The following is a 13,957-nucleotide window of genomic DNA, read 5'->3' on the forward strand; positions in this document are numbered from 1 at the left end:
TTGATAAAAATAAACATTCATTCTTCCTATTTCTCAAACCATTATTTGCACAGTTATAAAACAAAAATATTCAACATCGTGTAGATATTACGTGTTATCTAGCTGCTGGAAACATGTTTTGACTCTTAAAGTGATAAAATGTTAGTTCAGTGTTAAAGTCTCACGTAACGTAACCATTTAAACAAATAATGTCTTCTATTATTCTCGATTATTCTCCATCACAACTCGTGATCCATTTTAACGGCCAAGCCTCTCAGCCAATCAGAACACTCCGCTGATTAGTCTTCGTCCAATCGCAGCGCCGCTTATCCATAGAGCCGAGTAGGGGCGGACATTGCCGAAGCACCTTCGCTAGTGAAACTGAATTTTGTTTTTGCGCTCACTCGCAGAGGAAACAGTGAAGAAGTGGGTTTTTACTCAAGACGAGAGCAAAAATGACTCGACTTGAGAAGCTGTGCGTTTTTGCGGCGCTGCTGTTAACGCAGTGCGCCGCCGTCATCAGGTAAACGTCGTTTATCACCTGTTTTTGTCTCAGCAGCTCGGGTATTTGTTTCAGTAGTTCGTCACAGGCTAAATGAAAGTCACGAGACGCAGTATTGTTAAACCAGGAAGCGTGTTTTGCTAGTATGCTAGTGACCTTTTGACACGATGTGGTTCCAGAGTTCCTCTTCACAAAACCAGAAGTCTGCGCCGTCTCATGAGCGACAACGGTCGGTCTCTGGAGGAGCTCCGGGCCCTGGCCGTGACCTCTGGAGCCCCAGACGTGGCCCCCTCACCCGGACTGCCTGTGGAGAGACTCACCAACTTCATGGATGTATTGTGCACTTCCGGTTATCAGTAGACAGACGCTTGATTTGCCAGCCTAAAAGAGACATCTAAAGGATGTTGATCTGGTGATCTACAAGCATAAATGTGCAGGTTCAGCTCCTGCAAGAGTTCAGAGCATGCTCTGAACTTGACCAAAACACAAAAAGTAGAACAAACGACGTCACAAAACCTAAAAGCTACATCACTAAAACTACAAACTACTTCTGTGGCAGCAGTCTGTATCAGAGCGTGTAAAAGGAAGGGCTTTAGCAGATAAGACGGATCTTTGTTGAGCATTTCAAGCAGCTTTCCTTGTAACAAAAGAGAAATATTTGACTTTACCACCCTTGATACTGTGTGTTGACAGGAGTATACTGTGCATACTGTGTTTTCTCAGGCCCAGTACTATGGCGTGATCAGTGTCGGCACCCCCCCTCAGGACTTCTCTGTGCTGTTTGACACTGGCTCCTCCAACCTCTGGGTCCCGTCCATTCACTGCTCTTTCTTCGATCTGGCCTGCTGTGAGTCATCGATAATAATAGCATTATTTACAATAATGTGTTATTTGTTTACTATCTAGGAAATCATTGTATGTACAGTGGGTATGGAAAATATTCAGACCTCTGTCAATTTTTCACTCTTGTTATATTGCAGCGTAAAATCGATTAAATTATTTTTTCTCAATGTACACACAACACCCCATATTGACAGAAAAACACAGAATTTCAGAAATTAATGCAGATTTCTTAAAAACGCAAAAGGGGAGCTAAAGCGTTCCACACCACTGATCCTGTGAGGTCACAAATTCACGGGGCAGCTGCAACACCACGTGTGATTTCAGGAGTCCAAGCAGTAACAGGCAAGGAGAGAAGGCTTTATTTCCTGTTCTGTTTACATCGGCTACAGGAGGTTTAACTGGAAATGGCGTACGTTTATCTGCACGTGACTTTTATTTTGAAAGTTTACGTCTATTTTAGGCTGACTTCCTGTCTGGCTCGATCTAAACTGCATAGTTTGATGTGCTTTGGAAGCTCAGAACGTAACGATAGCATTCCTTTGCTGCTGGGACGCCTCCAAAGCCTTACACTTGCTGCCGATGGAAGGAACTCGTCCGCTGTAAGGGACGCTAGTTGCATTATTAGTTTTTGCTAATTTCAGTTTTCATGTCCAGCGGAAAGAAGGCCTTACACTGTGAGTCTCTTCGTTTGTTCTTCCAGAAGGCATCAAGCTCAGCAGTTCAGATTGGGCCAGACAGGAAGTCATCTGGAACCCTTCAAAATAAAAGTCAGGTTTCCAGCTGCTTATTTAGTTTTAAAAAGTACGCCATTACCCATGAAACCTCTGTAGCGGAGGTAAACAGAACAGAAAGTAAATCACAGGCCGTTTGGATGCATGCTGCTGTCTTTCTCCTTGCTTGTCCTCACGTGAACTGGCAAAATCACGTGTGGTGTTCATTTATTTATTTTCATTTAAACTTAATTTAACAAAACCAAATGCTGCCGAGGAGACAACAGACCAGAGAGAGCCTTCTCTCCCTGAACCGAGGGCTGGCTGATTTTTATGTTGCTGGCAGAGCTGATCAACAGGAACAGCTGGGAGAGTCTAACTGGGAGGCAATCTAGTGAGATGGGAGACAGGTGCTGCATATGGATGTGTGTATGTGTATATACATACATATATACATATACACACAGAGAGATACATATCTACATATATACATATATATATATATATGTGTGTGTGTGTGTGTGTATGTATGTATGTATGTATGTATGTATGTATATATATATATATATATACACATATATATATATATAGATATATATATATACACATATATATATATAGATATATATATATATGTGTATATATATATGTGTATATATATATATATATATATATGTGTATATATATATATATATATATATATATATATATATACACATATATATATATATATATATATATATATATATATATATAGATATATATACACACATATATATAGATATATATATATATATATGTGTATATATATATATATATATATATATATATATATATATATATATATATGTATATGTGTGTGTGTGTGTATATATATAATCAGCCTTAATAATCAGCTTTAGATTAGAGATGCACCGATATGAAATGTTTGGGTCGATACCGATTTCCGATACTCCGATACTGATATTGATGCTTCTAAAATCAGCAGATTTTGAATGGAATGAAAATTATTAAAGCTGAATTTACGTTATTATGTACACACAACACACACATTTACGTTCTGAGATGATTACAGTCAGTCTTCACATGACTAAACAATCTCACGTCACCCCTAATCGTGGCCGAATCACCTGCTACACTAATTCTGTCTGATTCCCTCTGAAAACCGTTTTTATCCTGATTCTAACTAATCCCAAACAGCAGTGTGATATTCCGGCGTGATTATACCAAATAGTAATAAATCTTAAGTTTTAATTTAAGTTTTCTGCGTTTAGGGATTCATCGCCGCTACAACTCGAAGAAGTCGAGCACGTACGTTAAGAACGGCACTGAGTTCTCGATCCGATACGGCAGAGGCAGCCTGTCTGGTTTCATCAGTGAGGACACCGTCTCAGTAAGTAGAACCACACCTTCCTGCGCCACGCGGTGGGTTTCCCGCTGATCGGTGTCTCTGCAGGTTGCAGGTCTGCCTGTGGCAAACCAGCAGTTTGGAGAAGCGGTGAAGCAGCCCGGCATCACGTTTGCTGTGGCCCGCTTCGACGGCGTTCTGGGGATGGCGTACCCCTCTATCTCAGTGGCTAACGTCACCCCGGTGTTTGACACCGCCATGGCTGCAAAGCTGCTGCCCCAGAACCTCTTCTCTGTCTTTATCAGCAGGTCGGTCAAAGGAAAGCAGGACCAACGCCACCGAGCATAAACGATGAAACCCAACGAGACAAGGTTTCGGTAACTTCCCGGTTGTTTTTCTCAGAGACCCGACCGCAGCCGTGGGAGGAGAGCTGGTTCTGGGTGGGACCGACCCGCAGTACTACACCGGAGACTTGCACTATGTTAACGTGACGAGGAAGGCCTACTGGCAGATCAGCATGGACAGGTGGAACAGGAACATCTGGGCTCCCGCTTTCGGTTCTGCTGGTTTAGGACTCAGTTCTCCGTCTCCAACACGTCCAGAGTTGCTCTCGTGTCTTTGGGGGAGGAGGATGTTTGTGGTTTCAGGTCCAGGAAAAGCCATCCTGTCTGCTGCAGCTAAAGGCTAATTCTCATTCCCAGTCTTTAGTTAGCTTTAAATTAGCCTTGAAACGAATAATACGAGCAAACATCATTAAGTGTAGCAGTAAAATAAAACCAACACAGTCGAGAAGCTACGCTTTCATTTCCACCTCAGTGACGGTGTTTCTGTCTCCCTGCAGGGTCGACGTCGGGAACCAGTTGAGTCTTTGTAAGGCCGGTTGCCAGGCGATTGTTGACACCGGCACGTCCCTGATGGTTGGACCTGCTGCAGAAATCAGAGCGCTGCACAAAGCCATCGGAGCTCTGCCCCTGCTGATGGGCGAGGTAGAACTGACACGTGTCGCTAAAAGCACGAGTCGGCGGTTTCTGGGTGATGTCTAACTCTCCGCTCCCCTCCAGTACTGGATCGACTGCAAGAAGATTCCATCTCTCCCAGTGATCTCGTTCAACATCGGAGGGAAGACCTTCAACCTGACTGGGGAGGATTACGTCCTGAAGGTATTGATGACTCTGCAGCGTGCAGACGTAGTCATGTCTCTGCTATCACCTGGACTAGAGTTTCCTGAAAGAAAAGGTCGTTAATCCCAAATCAATGAGGAAATATGGATAAATAGATAGATTAAGCTAGTTTTATTGTGGTTGGTTTAAGGGGGTGGAGTCTGTTGCTGGATTTTGAATCCTAACGGCTTCCCCAGATTAATTAATAGGACAGCTTTTCTAATAGATTGAATCTAAACATGGACATCGTGACTTGGGACTTTGAAGTGATATTCCACTCCTAAGCAAAATTGAATCTGCAGCCTCGTCTCCCAGAGTTAAATTAGCCGTTCTGCTAATCTGGCAGTAATTTGTTTGCTTTAGCTTAGCACAAACAATGTAAGTGAATGGTACCGTTCAGCCTGACAGTCAGAACCACTCTGGGGTCAGGTGGCCCCATGTGACCCAATGCATCAGAAGTATTTTTGCTTTTCACTTTACACATTTTATGTTGTTTACACGTTTTATATTATTTACACATTTCATGTTACCCGACCACATTTTAATTATTTAAACATTTTACATTATTTACACATTTAACGTTACATTTTTTTTATTTATACATTTTACAGCATTTACACATTTAACGTTGTTTACACATTTAATGTTACACATTTTAATTATTTACACATTTAACATTATTTACACATTTAACATTATTTACACATTTAACATTATTTACACATTTAACGTTACATATTTTATTTATTTACACATTTTACATCATTTATACATTTAACGTTGTTTACACATTTAATGTCACACATTTTAATTATTTACACATTTTACATCATTTATACATTTAACGTTGTTTACACATTTAATGTCACACATTTTAATTATTTACACATTTAACATTATTTACACATTTAACATCGCTTACACAATTAACGTTGTTTACATATTTAACGTTGTTTACACTCTTAACATTATTTACACATTTAACGTTGTTTACACATTTAACGTTGTTTATACATTTAACGTTACATATTTTAATAATTTACACATTTTACATCATTTACACATTTAACGTTGTTTACACATTTAACGTTGTTTACACATTTTAATTATTTAAACATTTTACATTATTTACACATTTAATTTTACAAATTTAATGTTACACATTTTAATCATCTACACATTTTACATTATTTATAAATTTAGTTTTTACACATTTAACGTTGTTTACACATTTAACGTTATTTACACATTTAATGTTACACATTTTACATTATTTACACATTTTACATTATTTACACATTTAATGTTACACATTTTACATTATTTACACATTTTACATTATTTACACATTTAACGTTGTTTACACATTTAACGTTATTTACACATTTAATGTTACACATTTTACATTATTTACACATTTTACATTATTTACACATTTAACGTTATTTACACATTTAATGTTACACATTTTACATTATTTACACATTTTACATTATTCACACATTTAACTTTACAAATTCAATGTTACACATTTTACATTTATAAATCTAGTTATTTACACATTTAATGTTACATTATTAATACATTTACTGTGTCTTATACATATATTATATACATGTGATATTATACATTTAATATCATAAATGTGTAAATACACATTTAACATTATTTACATTTGAAACATGGAGTTTATGGTTTATTTATACTCGTGTCTTTCTCTGGAAATGCAGGAGTCTCAGATGGGCCAGTCCATCTGTCTGTCCGGCTTCATGGCCATGGATATCCCACCTCCCGCAGGGCCCCTTTGGATTTTGGGAGATGTGTTCATCGGGAAGTACTACACGGTGTTTGACAGGAATGCCGACAGAGTGGGGTTTGCCTCTGCTAAGTAACCATCTGAACATGTTTTCATCACAGCAAAGATGGAACATTCTGCTTTCTGAGTATTATAGGAAGCTGCACTGGACGTTAAAGCAGAAATGTGGAGTTTGTTGTGAGAGCACCACCTAGAGGCAGAAAAACGGTACTGCACCTCAATCCCATCTCACCTGCTTCTGTAATTACAGCTGAAACACCTCATGTTCATGAACGTGCACCTCTAGCCAGGCAAGAGCTAAAACATGTTGCTTTACAATTAATATTCTCATGTTTGGCTGGATTTATGGATTTTTCTAACAAGTCTAACAGATTTCCTGGAGAGGGGGAGCTCCGGATCGCTGCTTTAACCCTCTGATGCATGAATTATGAGATCTTCAACCATGATTTTTGTAAACAATTTTTTTTCATTCATTTTTAGGTGTGAATGAAACAAATTTCAACAAATATTTTTTAAAACATTTTGTTAATTTACAAACAACTTATTACATGTCCATCTCAGGGGACAGTGTGCATTCTGAACATGAAATATGTTGGCTTGACTTACTGAAGTCCAAATGGAGGGGCTCACATGCAATAAAGTCTTCAACAGCTGTGCTTAATAGCAAAAATAAAGAAATAACAATTTTGAGTACCTGTCCACTGTAGTGACCATTGTGCATCAAAGGGTTAAACTGATCAGCTGATGGGTTTTGTTATATACAGTTTTCTTCAGGACCAATTATTTCTGATCCTGATATTTTTTGCTTTATTTCTTGAGTTTTCAGATTTGCACTCTTAAGGGTCTCAAACAGTTTTGGTTTAAGCATTTTTCTAGTTTCTAATAAGTTTTTGTACATCTAAAATGTTTGAACTTCCAAAGCCTAAAATAAAATAAAACTCTGATCACATGACGTGTTTTAATGGATTGTTTATTAGAATGATTTCAAACATTTTCCTGTAAAAGAAAAATAACCAAAAAATAAAAATAAAGCATACAGAAAGTAATTTAAACATTTAATTACACAAAGTGCCACATTGTTCAAGTCCAGAGCTAATTACAACCAAAGGTCAAAGGTGACGGCTAGAACACGTTAGCGTAGTGATCCGTTTGGGGCTTTGATGCAAACGTGGCGCGGCGACCCCTCTCGTATTCAGTAGCTTTAACTCGCTCAGCGAAGGAAGACGCTTCAGACGGACACGTCACCACAGAGCCACATCCAGCTGCATCAGTGGAAATAAATAGACGCCTTTTTGGTTACAAATGTAGAATAAATACAAAAATAGTCATCTTTGATCTGAATGATTCTTTAAATAGACCCACTAGCAACTCAGATGTCTGAGCTTTAACCAACAGAGCGGTGGGGAATGAGGAGACGTTCTCTAAGGCTAACAGTGACAATGAAAAGCCGCCATGAGATTACTTTTGGACAACACACGCTCCACAGCGCTTCAGCTGACTTAATACGACTCGGCAAGCTTGGTTTAAGACGCTTTAACGAACACTTTGGCTAAAATAGCTACTGTTGTGTAACCGAGGATCCTCTGAGCGCCGCGTCTGCACCGATCCGTTCATCGCGGTTTAAGGCGGACTCCTGCTGGGGTTTAGTGACCGTAGGGTTAAAACCAGAACCTCACTGAGAAGATGGAGACAGGAAATCAGGAGGCACTCGGGGCTCCGCTACCATCAGATTCAGGCGAGTTACAGCACTTCCTGTAAGGATTTGCCTTAACGTACGGTACGTAGACGATAGGTCGCTCGTGTGCTGCCGTACCACACCAAGACAACGGATCCGAGCAGGTAAAGAATAAAGGCCCTAAGGCTGTCCCCACCAGTTACAGCCCAGTGAGATACTGGTTTAAAGACTTAGATTCACAACAAAAGATGTTCAGGAAGCGCCAACGGCTTCAACCCAGCGGGTCAGAACAGCTCCAGCAGAAGCGTCAGATCTTCCCGTGATCCTGATCCACGGCACCGACGGGAACACGGAACCACAAACCTCCAGTTTATAACAGAGCCTCTGTGTGTGACGTCACATGACCCCCACGGCTAAGTCAGGCTACTCATTGGCTGGGGTTTCAATTATCCACATTTTATTCTTTTAAAATTGTTTCCCGTCGTCCATCTTTTGTTCTATATTTCATTCTATTTTTTACTCATGACGGTGACTCGCGCAACTGCAGCTACCTGAAACACGCCACGTCTCCCACACGCGATCCAAGAGACCAGAATATGAACGAAACTCGATTTAGAAGTGGAGAACTTTAAGGATGGCGGAGGGGAAGCAGACCCACCCGGATTATGAGTCCGGTCCAGAGCTCGGTACTGTTGGCACACACACACACACACACACACACGTTTTGGTCTGTTGGTGCTGCGACACAAACCCGTTGGAACACTTGTTACTAAAATGCTCTGAAGCCTTGGTTTGCCCTCCACTGAGCATGCTCAGTCCGGTTTAATGCAACGGCTCTGAGAAGTCCCTCCGCTCTCCTCTGAGATGTTTGGATACGAACAGCTGTGATGTGAAGAGTCAGACCGGCCCGACACGAGACCCGTCTCATGCAGCGTTTTTGTTTCTGATGAATGTTTAACCCGACGCTTCCGTCTCAGCGCCGGTTTCCTGTTAGGGGAGGTGTGGTTCTGCGGTTCTGAGAAGCCCTTCGGGATCTGAGAGGGCGCAGTAGAGCGTGTAGCCCAGTTCGTCCACTTCCTGTTCGGTCAGCTCGCAGAACAGATTGACTTTAGGAGCGAGGGCGCAGGGCAGCCTCCCGGCCTCCAGGTGTTCCACCAGAGCTCGCAGCAGCTGCAGGAAGCGGTCAGCCAGCGCGTCCTGCGTCCAGTCTCCTTCCTTTTGGCTCAGCAGCAGGATGGCGTTGGTGAGCTGGCTGGAGTTGAGTCGGTTCAGGGCGGGGTCCAGCTTGCATACGGCCTTGGCCACCTTCAGGCAGGTGCACCGGCAGCCGCCGTCCTCCTGATCCAGTGCCCTGAGGCGCGCCGTCTCACCCACGCGGAAGCTCTGCCGCCACAGGTTCTCGTGGCGCTCCGCAGCGAGCCGGTGCGGTTTGGCGATGAGCGACGTTCCGTCTTCCATCACGAGCAAAGGCAGGAAGTCCACATAAAGCCTCCGGTTTGCCTCATACTGGACCTCAAGGGTCAGGGTCTCAGAGGGAACCACGGGACGGATGATGTAATCCAGGACGCTCCCGATGGCCGGCCAGTTGATGGAGCCGGAGACCAGCTTGTCGAAAACCTCAAGGAGCGATTTAGGGGAGAGGTAACCCCCCACCATGCAGCGGTCCCAGTAGCTGCTGTTCCTTGGGAAATATTCCAGGTTCTCCCTGCGGACGAGCCAGAACCCAGGAACGTTCATGATGGTGTCCTCCCCGGGAATGGACGACCACAGGTTCTTCTCCAGGACCAGAGGCACCATCAGCTGGGCGTGGTCCGCCGTCACCACCTGTGAGGAGATCAGACTCAGAACCGATCTGCGATTGTGTGTCACTCCAAACGATAATGAGCTAAAGCTGCTCACCTGCAGGTCGTCGTACAGACTTCCACTCAGGTACATCTCCCGCAGCGGCATGTCCGGGAGTTTGGCGTGAAGAAACACCCTGAGCTCGGCGCAGATGTCCAGAGCCGCCTTCCTGGCCAGAGCCTGCTCCTCGGCAGAGATGTTGACCCAGTTCCGGTAGAAGTCCCACAGGCGTTCCTGCAGGGAGAGACGCATCCGAGCCCGCAGCAGGTCGGACTGGGCGGAGCCGCCTCGTCCCGCGGCAGAGCGACCCACAGCTCTCCTCAGACCATCTGAACATGTGTGAAAAAGACAAGTTTAAACAACTCCTGTAGAAGAAAATAACGTTTGAGGAGGAGGAAGGAGATTATTTTAGGGTTGTCACGGTAACCGGTATAGCGGTAAACCCCGGTAAAAAAGTTGACAATAAAAATAACCGTCCAGTTTTTAAAAAACTATATTATCTCGGTGGGTTTACCGTGGCCGCGGTTTCGGCGCGATGACCCTTACCAGCCACCGTCGCTTCAGCTGAAGTTCCCGCGGCGCGCACACGCACTTTTTAATTTGCAACGGCACCAAAACTTTGAAGCTGAAATAATGGCCGAAGGAGGAGACGGCAGCGCCCAGGACATCCATCAGCCCCCAAAGAAGACTAAATCGGAAGTATGGGCATATTTGGGATTTCTGAAAAATGCTGAGGGACAGTTAATAGAAGACTGCTATCCCGTTTGCAGAACGTGCAGGAAACAAGTGTCTGCAAAAGGCAGCAACACTTCGAATCTAATGGCACATCTGCGTGACGATCACCCACGTCTCTACAGCCAGTGCAAGGTAAGTTAACATTAGCATTTTAGCTGAAATGCATGACGCGAGGACTTTTGGTTGACGGAGAATGCAACGAGTCACTATATACTGCAGCCGCAGCGTCCTCTGCCAGCATTTAAACCGTGTCACGGACACCCTGTTGCTGGATGAAGCATCTTATTTGTTGATGATGAAGAGAAATATACAATTAGTTCCTTGTCATTGATTTGTTTACTTATTCAATGCCATTTATACTTGAACATTTGGATTTGATTACATAGTGTAGTAGTTATTTTAGTAATTTGTTTAAAGTGGCTATTTGTTTTAAATACATATTTTTTTAAGGTTGACTTGTACAGTGCTCAAGTCAAGTGTGGACTGGAGTTTTAGATTTTCATTTTGATAATGAAGAAAACAAGTATATGAGAAAACAAGTGGTGTTTCTTTGATTTGTTTACATATTGTTTATGTTTTGAATGTTTGGATTTGTATCATTTAAACCTGCACTGACTACTGTAACATGTTCCAGAAAAATAAGCTATTTGTTCCTTTACTTGTGAAAAGTTGCACTTTTGCTAAGGCTTTGTGTTATTTTAGGTTTAATAAACACTGTTAAACCTTTTCAGAACTATTTCAGTTTGTGTAGAACAGGACTATCAATGCTTTCTGAACATATGCAACACCGTTTAAAAAATACCGCGATAATACCGAAAACCGTGATAATTTTGGTCACAATAACCGTGAGGTTAAATTTTCATACCGTGACAACCCTAGATTATTTCACTACTCTGACATGACGGTTCTACTCCTCTACAGCTAATCCCACTAAACCACCAGAAGAGGTGAGTTTGGGGCCTGCGGGGAGACAGAAGGCAACCCACTGTAAAGAAAGAGGAAGAATCCTCCAAGGAGGCCGTCTGTTGAAAGATTAAAACAAGACGCGTGGCTGAAAGTCAAGCCTACGACCACGAATGTTACGACATAAAAAAACCGAGCTCTCGCCTCACCTGGTTCAATGGAATGTGAGGAAGTGGGCAGCGACTGGAGGGACCTGCTGACCGTGAACTTCATGTCGTGGTTCAGTACTCGTGGGGATGACCCCATCCAGGCAGGCTCCTCCCAGCTCCTCTTCCCAGTTTTCTCCATCTTGGTGGGGCTGGTGGGGGCGCTCATGGCGCGGTCATACATCTGTACAGCAACAATCAGGTGAGCTGAAGCAGACCGCTTTCACGCGCCACGCCGATCGAGATCTTCACACTTACTCGTTTCATAGCCAGCGTCGCAATGCCGAGCATGGCCGCCCCGCCCACCCCCAGCACCAGCTTAGCATTGGAGAGCATGAAGTCGATGGCTGTCCCGAGGCCGTTGTCGTCTTTTTTTCCTTTACGGTCACCGTTCACCCCCGCCATCCCTCTGCTGGCCGAGACAAAACCAGATCAGAAGTGACCCAAACAGCCGCCATGCTGTGGGGTGTTTTCTCTGCGTGAACCCACCTGAGTGACGCACCTCCAGACGGCTCACGGAGCCCCCTCCCCTACATAAGCCCACCCAGCCCACTGCTGAGGAAGAACTGGCCTCTCTTCAGCGCCTCTTCCTTGTCTTCAGGCACGCTCAGGTCCCGGCAGCGCCGGAACTCCCGAGCCACGGCCCGGCGGTAGTAGTTCCTGTCTGTGTACTGAAGGTGGCGTCCGGCGCGGAGCAGCGCCCTGTACAGCTCCAGCACGGCACTGCGAGACCAGCTGCCCATCAGGGATCACACATGGAGGGGGGAGCCACCCTGGAACCTGATTGGAGGACAGATGGGAGACGCCGGTACAGACATGAGAAATGTGATGATCAACCTGCACAGATGGTCACGAGAGCGGAGGGTCTCTCTCTCTCTCTCATTCACACACTTTAGCTCCAACAAGGTGAATCCCAGACATCACCTATGGATTAATGCATCTCTCTAAGGCCCTCTTAAAACGTAATTAGGTTTCTTTCTTCAAAAAACTACTTTAAGAAGCTCCACCGTATTATTTTTAGGTCTGACTCTGCTGTTGTGCCTCACCTGTAAACATTCCTGTTTGTTCAAGCTTAAACTGATCAACGTGTCTGGTACAGGGCCTGGAAAACGCTGCCAAAAAGCTAAAATAACACTTAGTAAACCGTCACATAGCTGGGGAACAGGAAAACAATCATTTTAATAACACAAAGAGGCCTGGCTCACAGGAGACTGCATATAAAAAAATTAAACGTGGTTTAAAACTTTTGCACGTTGTTGTAGCGGTCGCGTCCGCCACGGCAGCGACAGAATTAACAGATTATTCCCGCGAGCAGGCGTTTTCCGTTAGGTTGCTGTAACGGTTGTGTAATCCGGTTTCCTCAGATGAAACGGTATAATATTGCAAATCCATCTGATGTTCAGCGGCCTGTAGAAAATGGCTGGCCTAAAAGAAAGTCACTCATCTCTGTGGAAGCTAGTGGTTAGCTTATTTTAGCGGCGTGAGTTAGCGCTGACCTTACGTTCAAACAGCCTGGCGCACACCACCGCAGGCGTAGAGTAATCTGGCTACGTGTGAAAGCAGCAACGCAGATGTAGAAACGTTTAAAAATCATCAAGAGGCAACTTACGTATCGGAAAATAAACCAGAGTTAATGTTATGAAAGAAGCCGCTCTTCTTTTCAGCCGGGGGTCACGTATGATGGTGACACCGGAAGCAAAAAGGCTTACGTAAAATCCACATCCGGGTTACGCCCCCCCAAGATTTAGCTAAATTTTAACAAATTTTGAGGCATTTTAAAATACTTTTTGATTAAATTACTGAAAAGTCTGCCAGGTGACATTTTTTATAAAGTTTAAATAAAATATTTAGTTAATTTATTTGGTGAAATGAACAAATTCTTTACCACCTTAAATGTTAGACAGCATAGGTGTGTCTGACTGTAACAAACCCATATACAACTGATTATTTTTTTATTTTATTAAACTATTGCTAAAATATAAACTATTAATTAACATTCACCCTTTCATTCAGATAGTTAAAGAGCAAGTCACCCCCAAATAAACTTTTTTGCTGATAAACAAAAGAAACGAGTGTCTAATCATGCTGCAGACACATGTAGTCAATAATTTGGCACTTCAGTTCATCTAATTTAAATATTTTGCCTAAAACTGGCAGTGTTGTGCCGTTGTCAGGTAAAAACTCTGCACTGTATTTTAATTTAAATCTGCCATCGCTATTGGCTAAGAGGTATGCTAT

General features: G+C 43.1%; 3 protein-coding genes across 4 annotated transcripts; 1 reads left to right on the plus strand and 2 right to left on the minus strand.

Moving 5' to 3' along the window:
- The first annotated feature begins 219 nt into the window (after positions 1-219).
- Positions 220-7,310, plus strand: napsa (napsin A aspartic peptidase). The gene is made up of 9 exons (XM_015945425.3): positions 220-502; positions 661-814; positions 1,205-1,328; positions 3,309-3,427; positions 3,491-3,690; positions 3,785-3,907; positions 4,224-4,368; positions 4,444-4,542; positions 6,273-7,310. Exons 1-9 carry the CDS (start codon positions 435-437, stop codon positions 6,432-6,434), a joined length of 1,194 nt encoding a protein of 397 aa, XP_015800911.3. The 5' UTR covers positions 220-434; the 3' UTR covers positions 6,435-7,310.
- A 1,415-nt stretch (positions 7,311-8,725) lies between these two features.
- Positions 8,726-12,124, minus strand: mief1 (mitochondrial elongation factor 1). Its single transcript, XM_015945420.3, has 4 exons — positions 11,978-12,124; positions 11,723-11,903; positions 9,933-10,204; positions 8,726-9,857 (listed from the first exon to the last, which is right to left on the minus strand). The coding sequence occupies exons 1-4, from the start codon at positions 12,122-12,124 to the stop codon at positions 9,024-9,026; spliced, it is 1,434 nt and encodes a 477-aa protein (XP_015800906.3). The 3' UTR covers positions 8,726-9,023.
- Positions 12,125-12,249: 125 nt separating this feature from the next.
- On the minus strand, positions 12,250-13,436 carry LOC129152304 (mitochondrial ribosome and complex I assembly factor AltMIEF1). 2 transcript variants are annotated; one of them, XM_054750702.2, is made up of 2 exons: positions 13,329-13,436; positions 12,250-12,499 (listed from the first exon to the last, which is right to left on the minus strand). In XM_054750702.2, the coding sequence occupies exon 2, from the start codon at positions 12,460-12,462 to the stop codon at positions 12,250-12,252; it is 213 nt and encodes a 70-aa protein (XP_054606677.1). In that variant the 5' UTR covers positions 12,463-12,499; positions 13,329-13,436. The 2 variants fall into 2 exon arrangements, with proteins under 2 accessions (XP_054606677.1, XP_054606678.1); XM_054750703.2 differs by having other exon boundaries at positions 13,216-13,371.
- Positions 13,437-13,957: the final 521 nt, after the last annotated feature.

The sequence above is a fragment of the Nothobranchius furzeri genome, chromosome 12 (genome assembly GCF_043380555.1).
Source record: "Nothobranchius furzeri strain GRZ-AD chromosome 12, NfurGRZ-RIMD1, whole genome shotgun sequence".
In the NCBI taxonomy this organism is placed as follows: domain Eukaryota; kingdom Metazoa; phylum Chordata; class Actinopteri; order Cyprinodontiformes; family Nothobranchiidae; genus Nothobranchius; species Nothobranchius furzeri.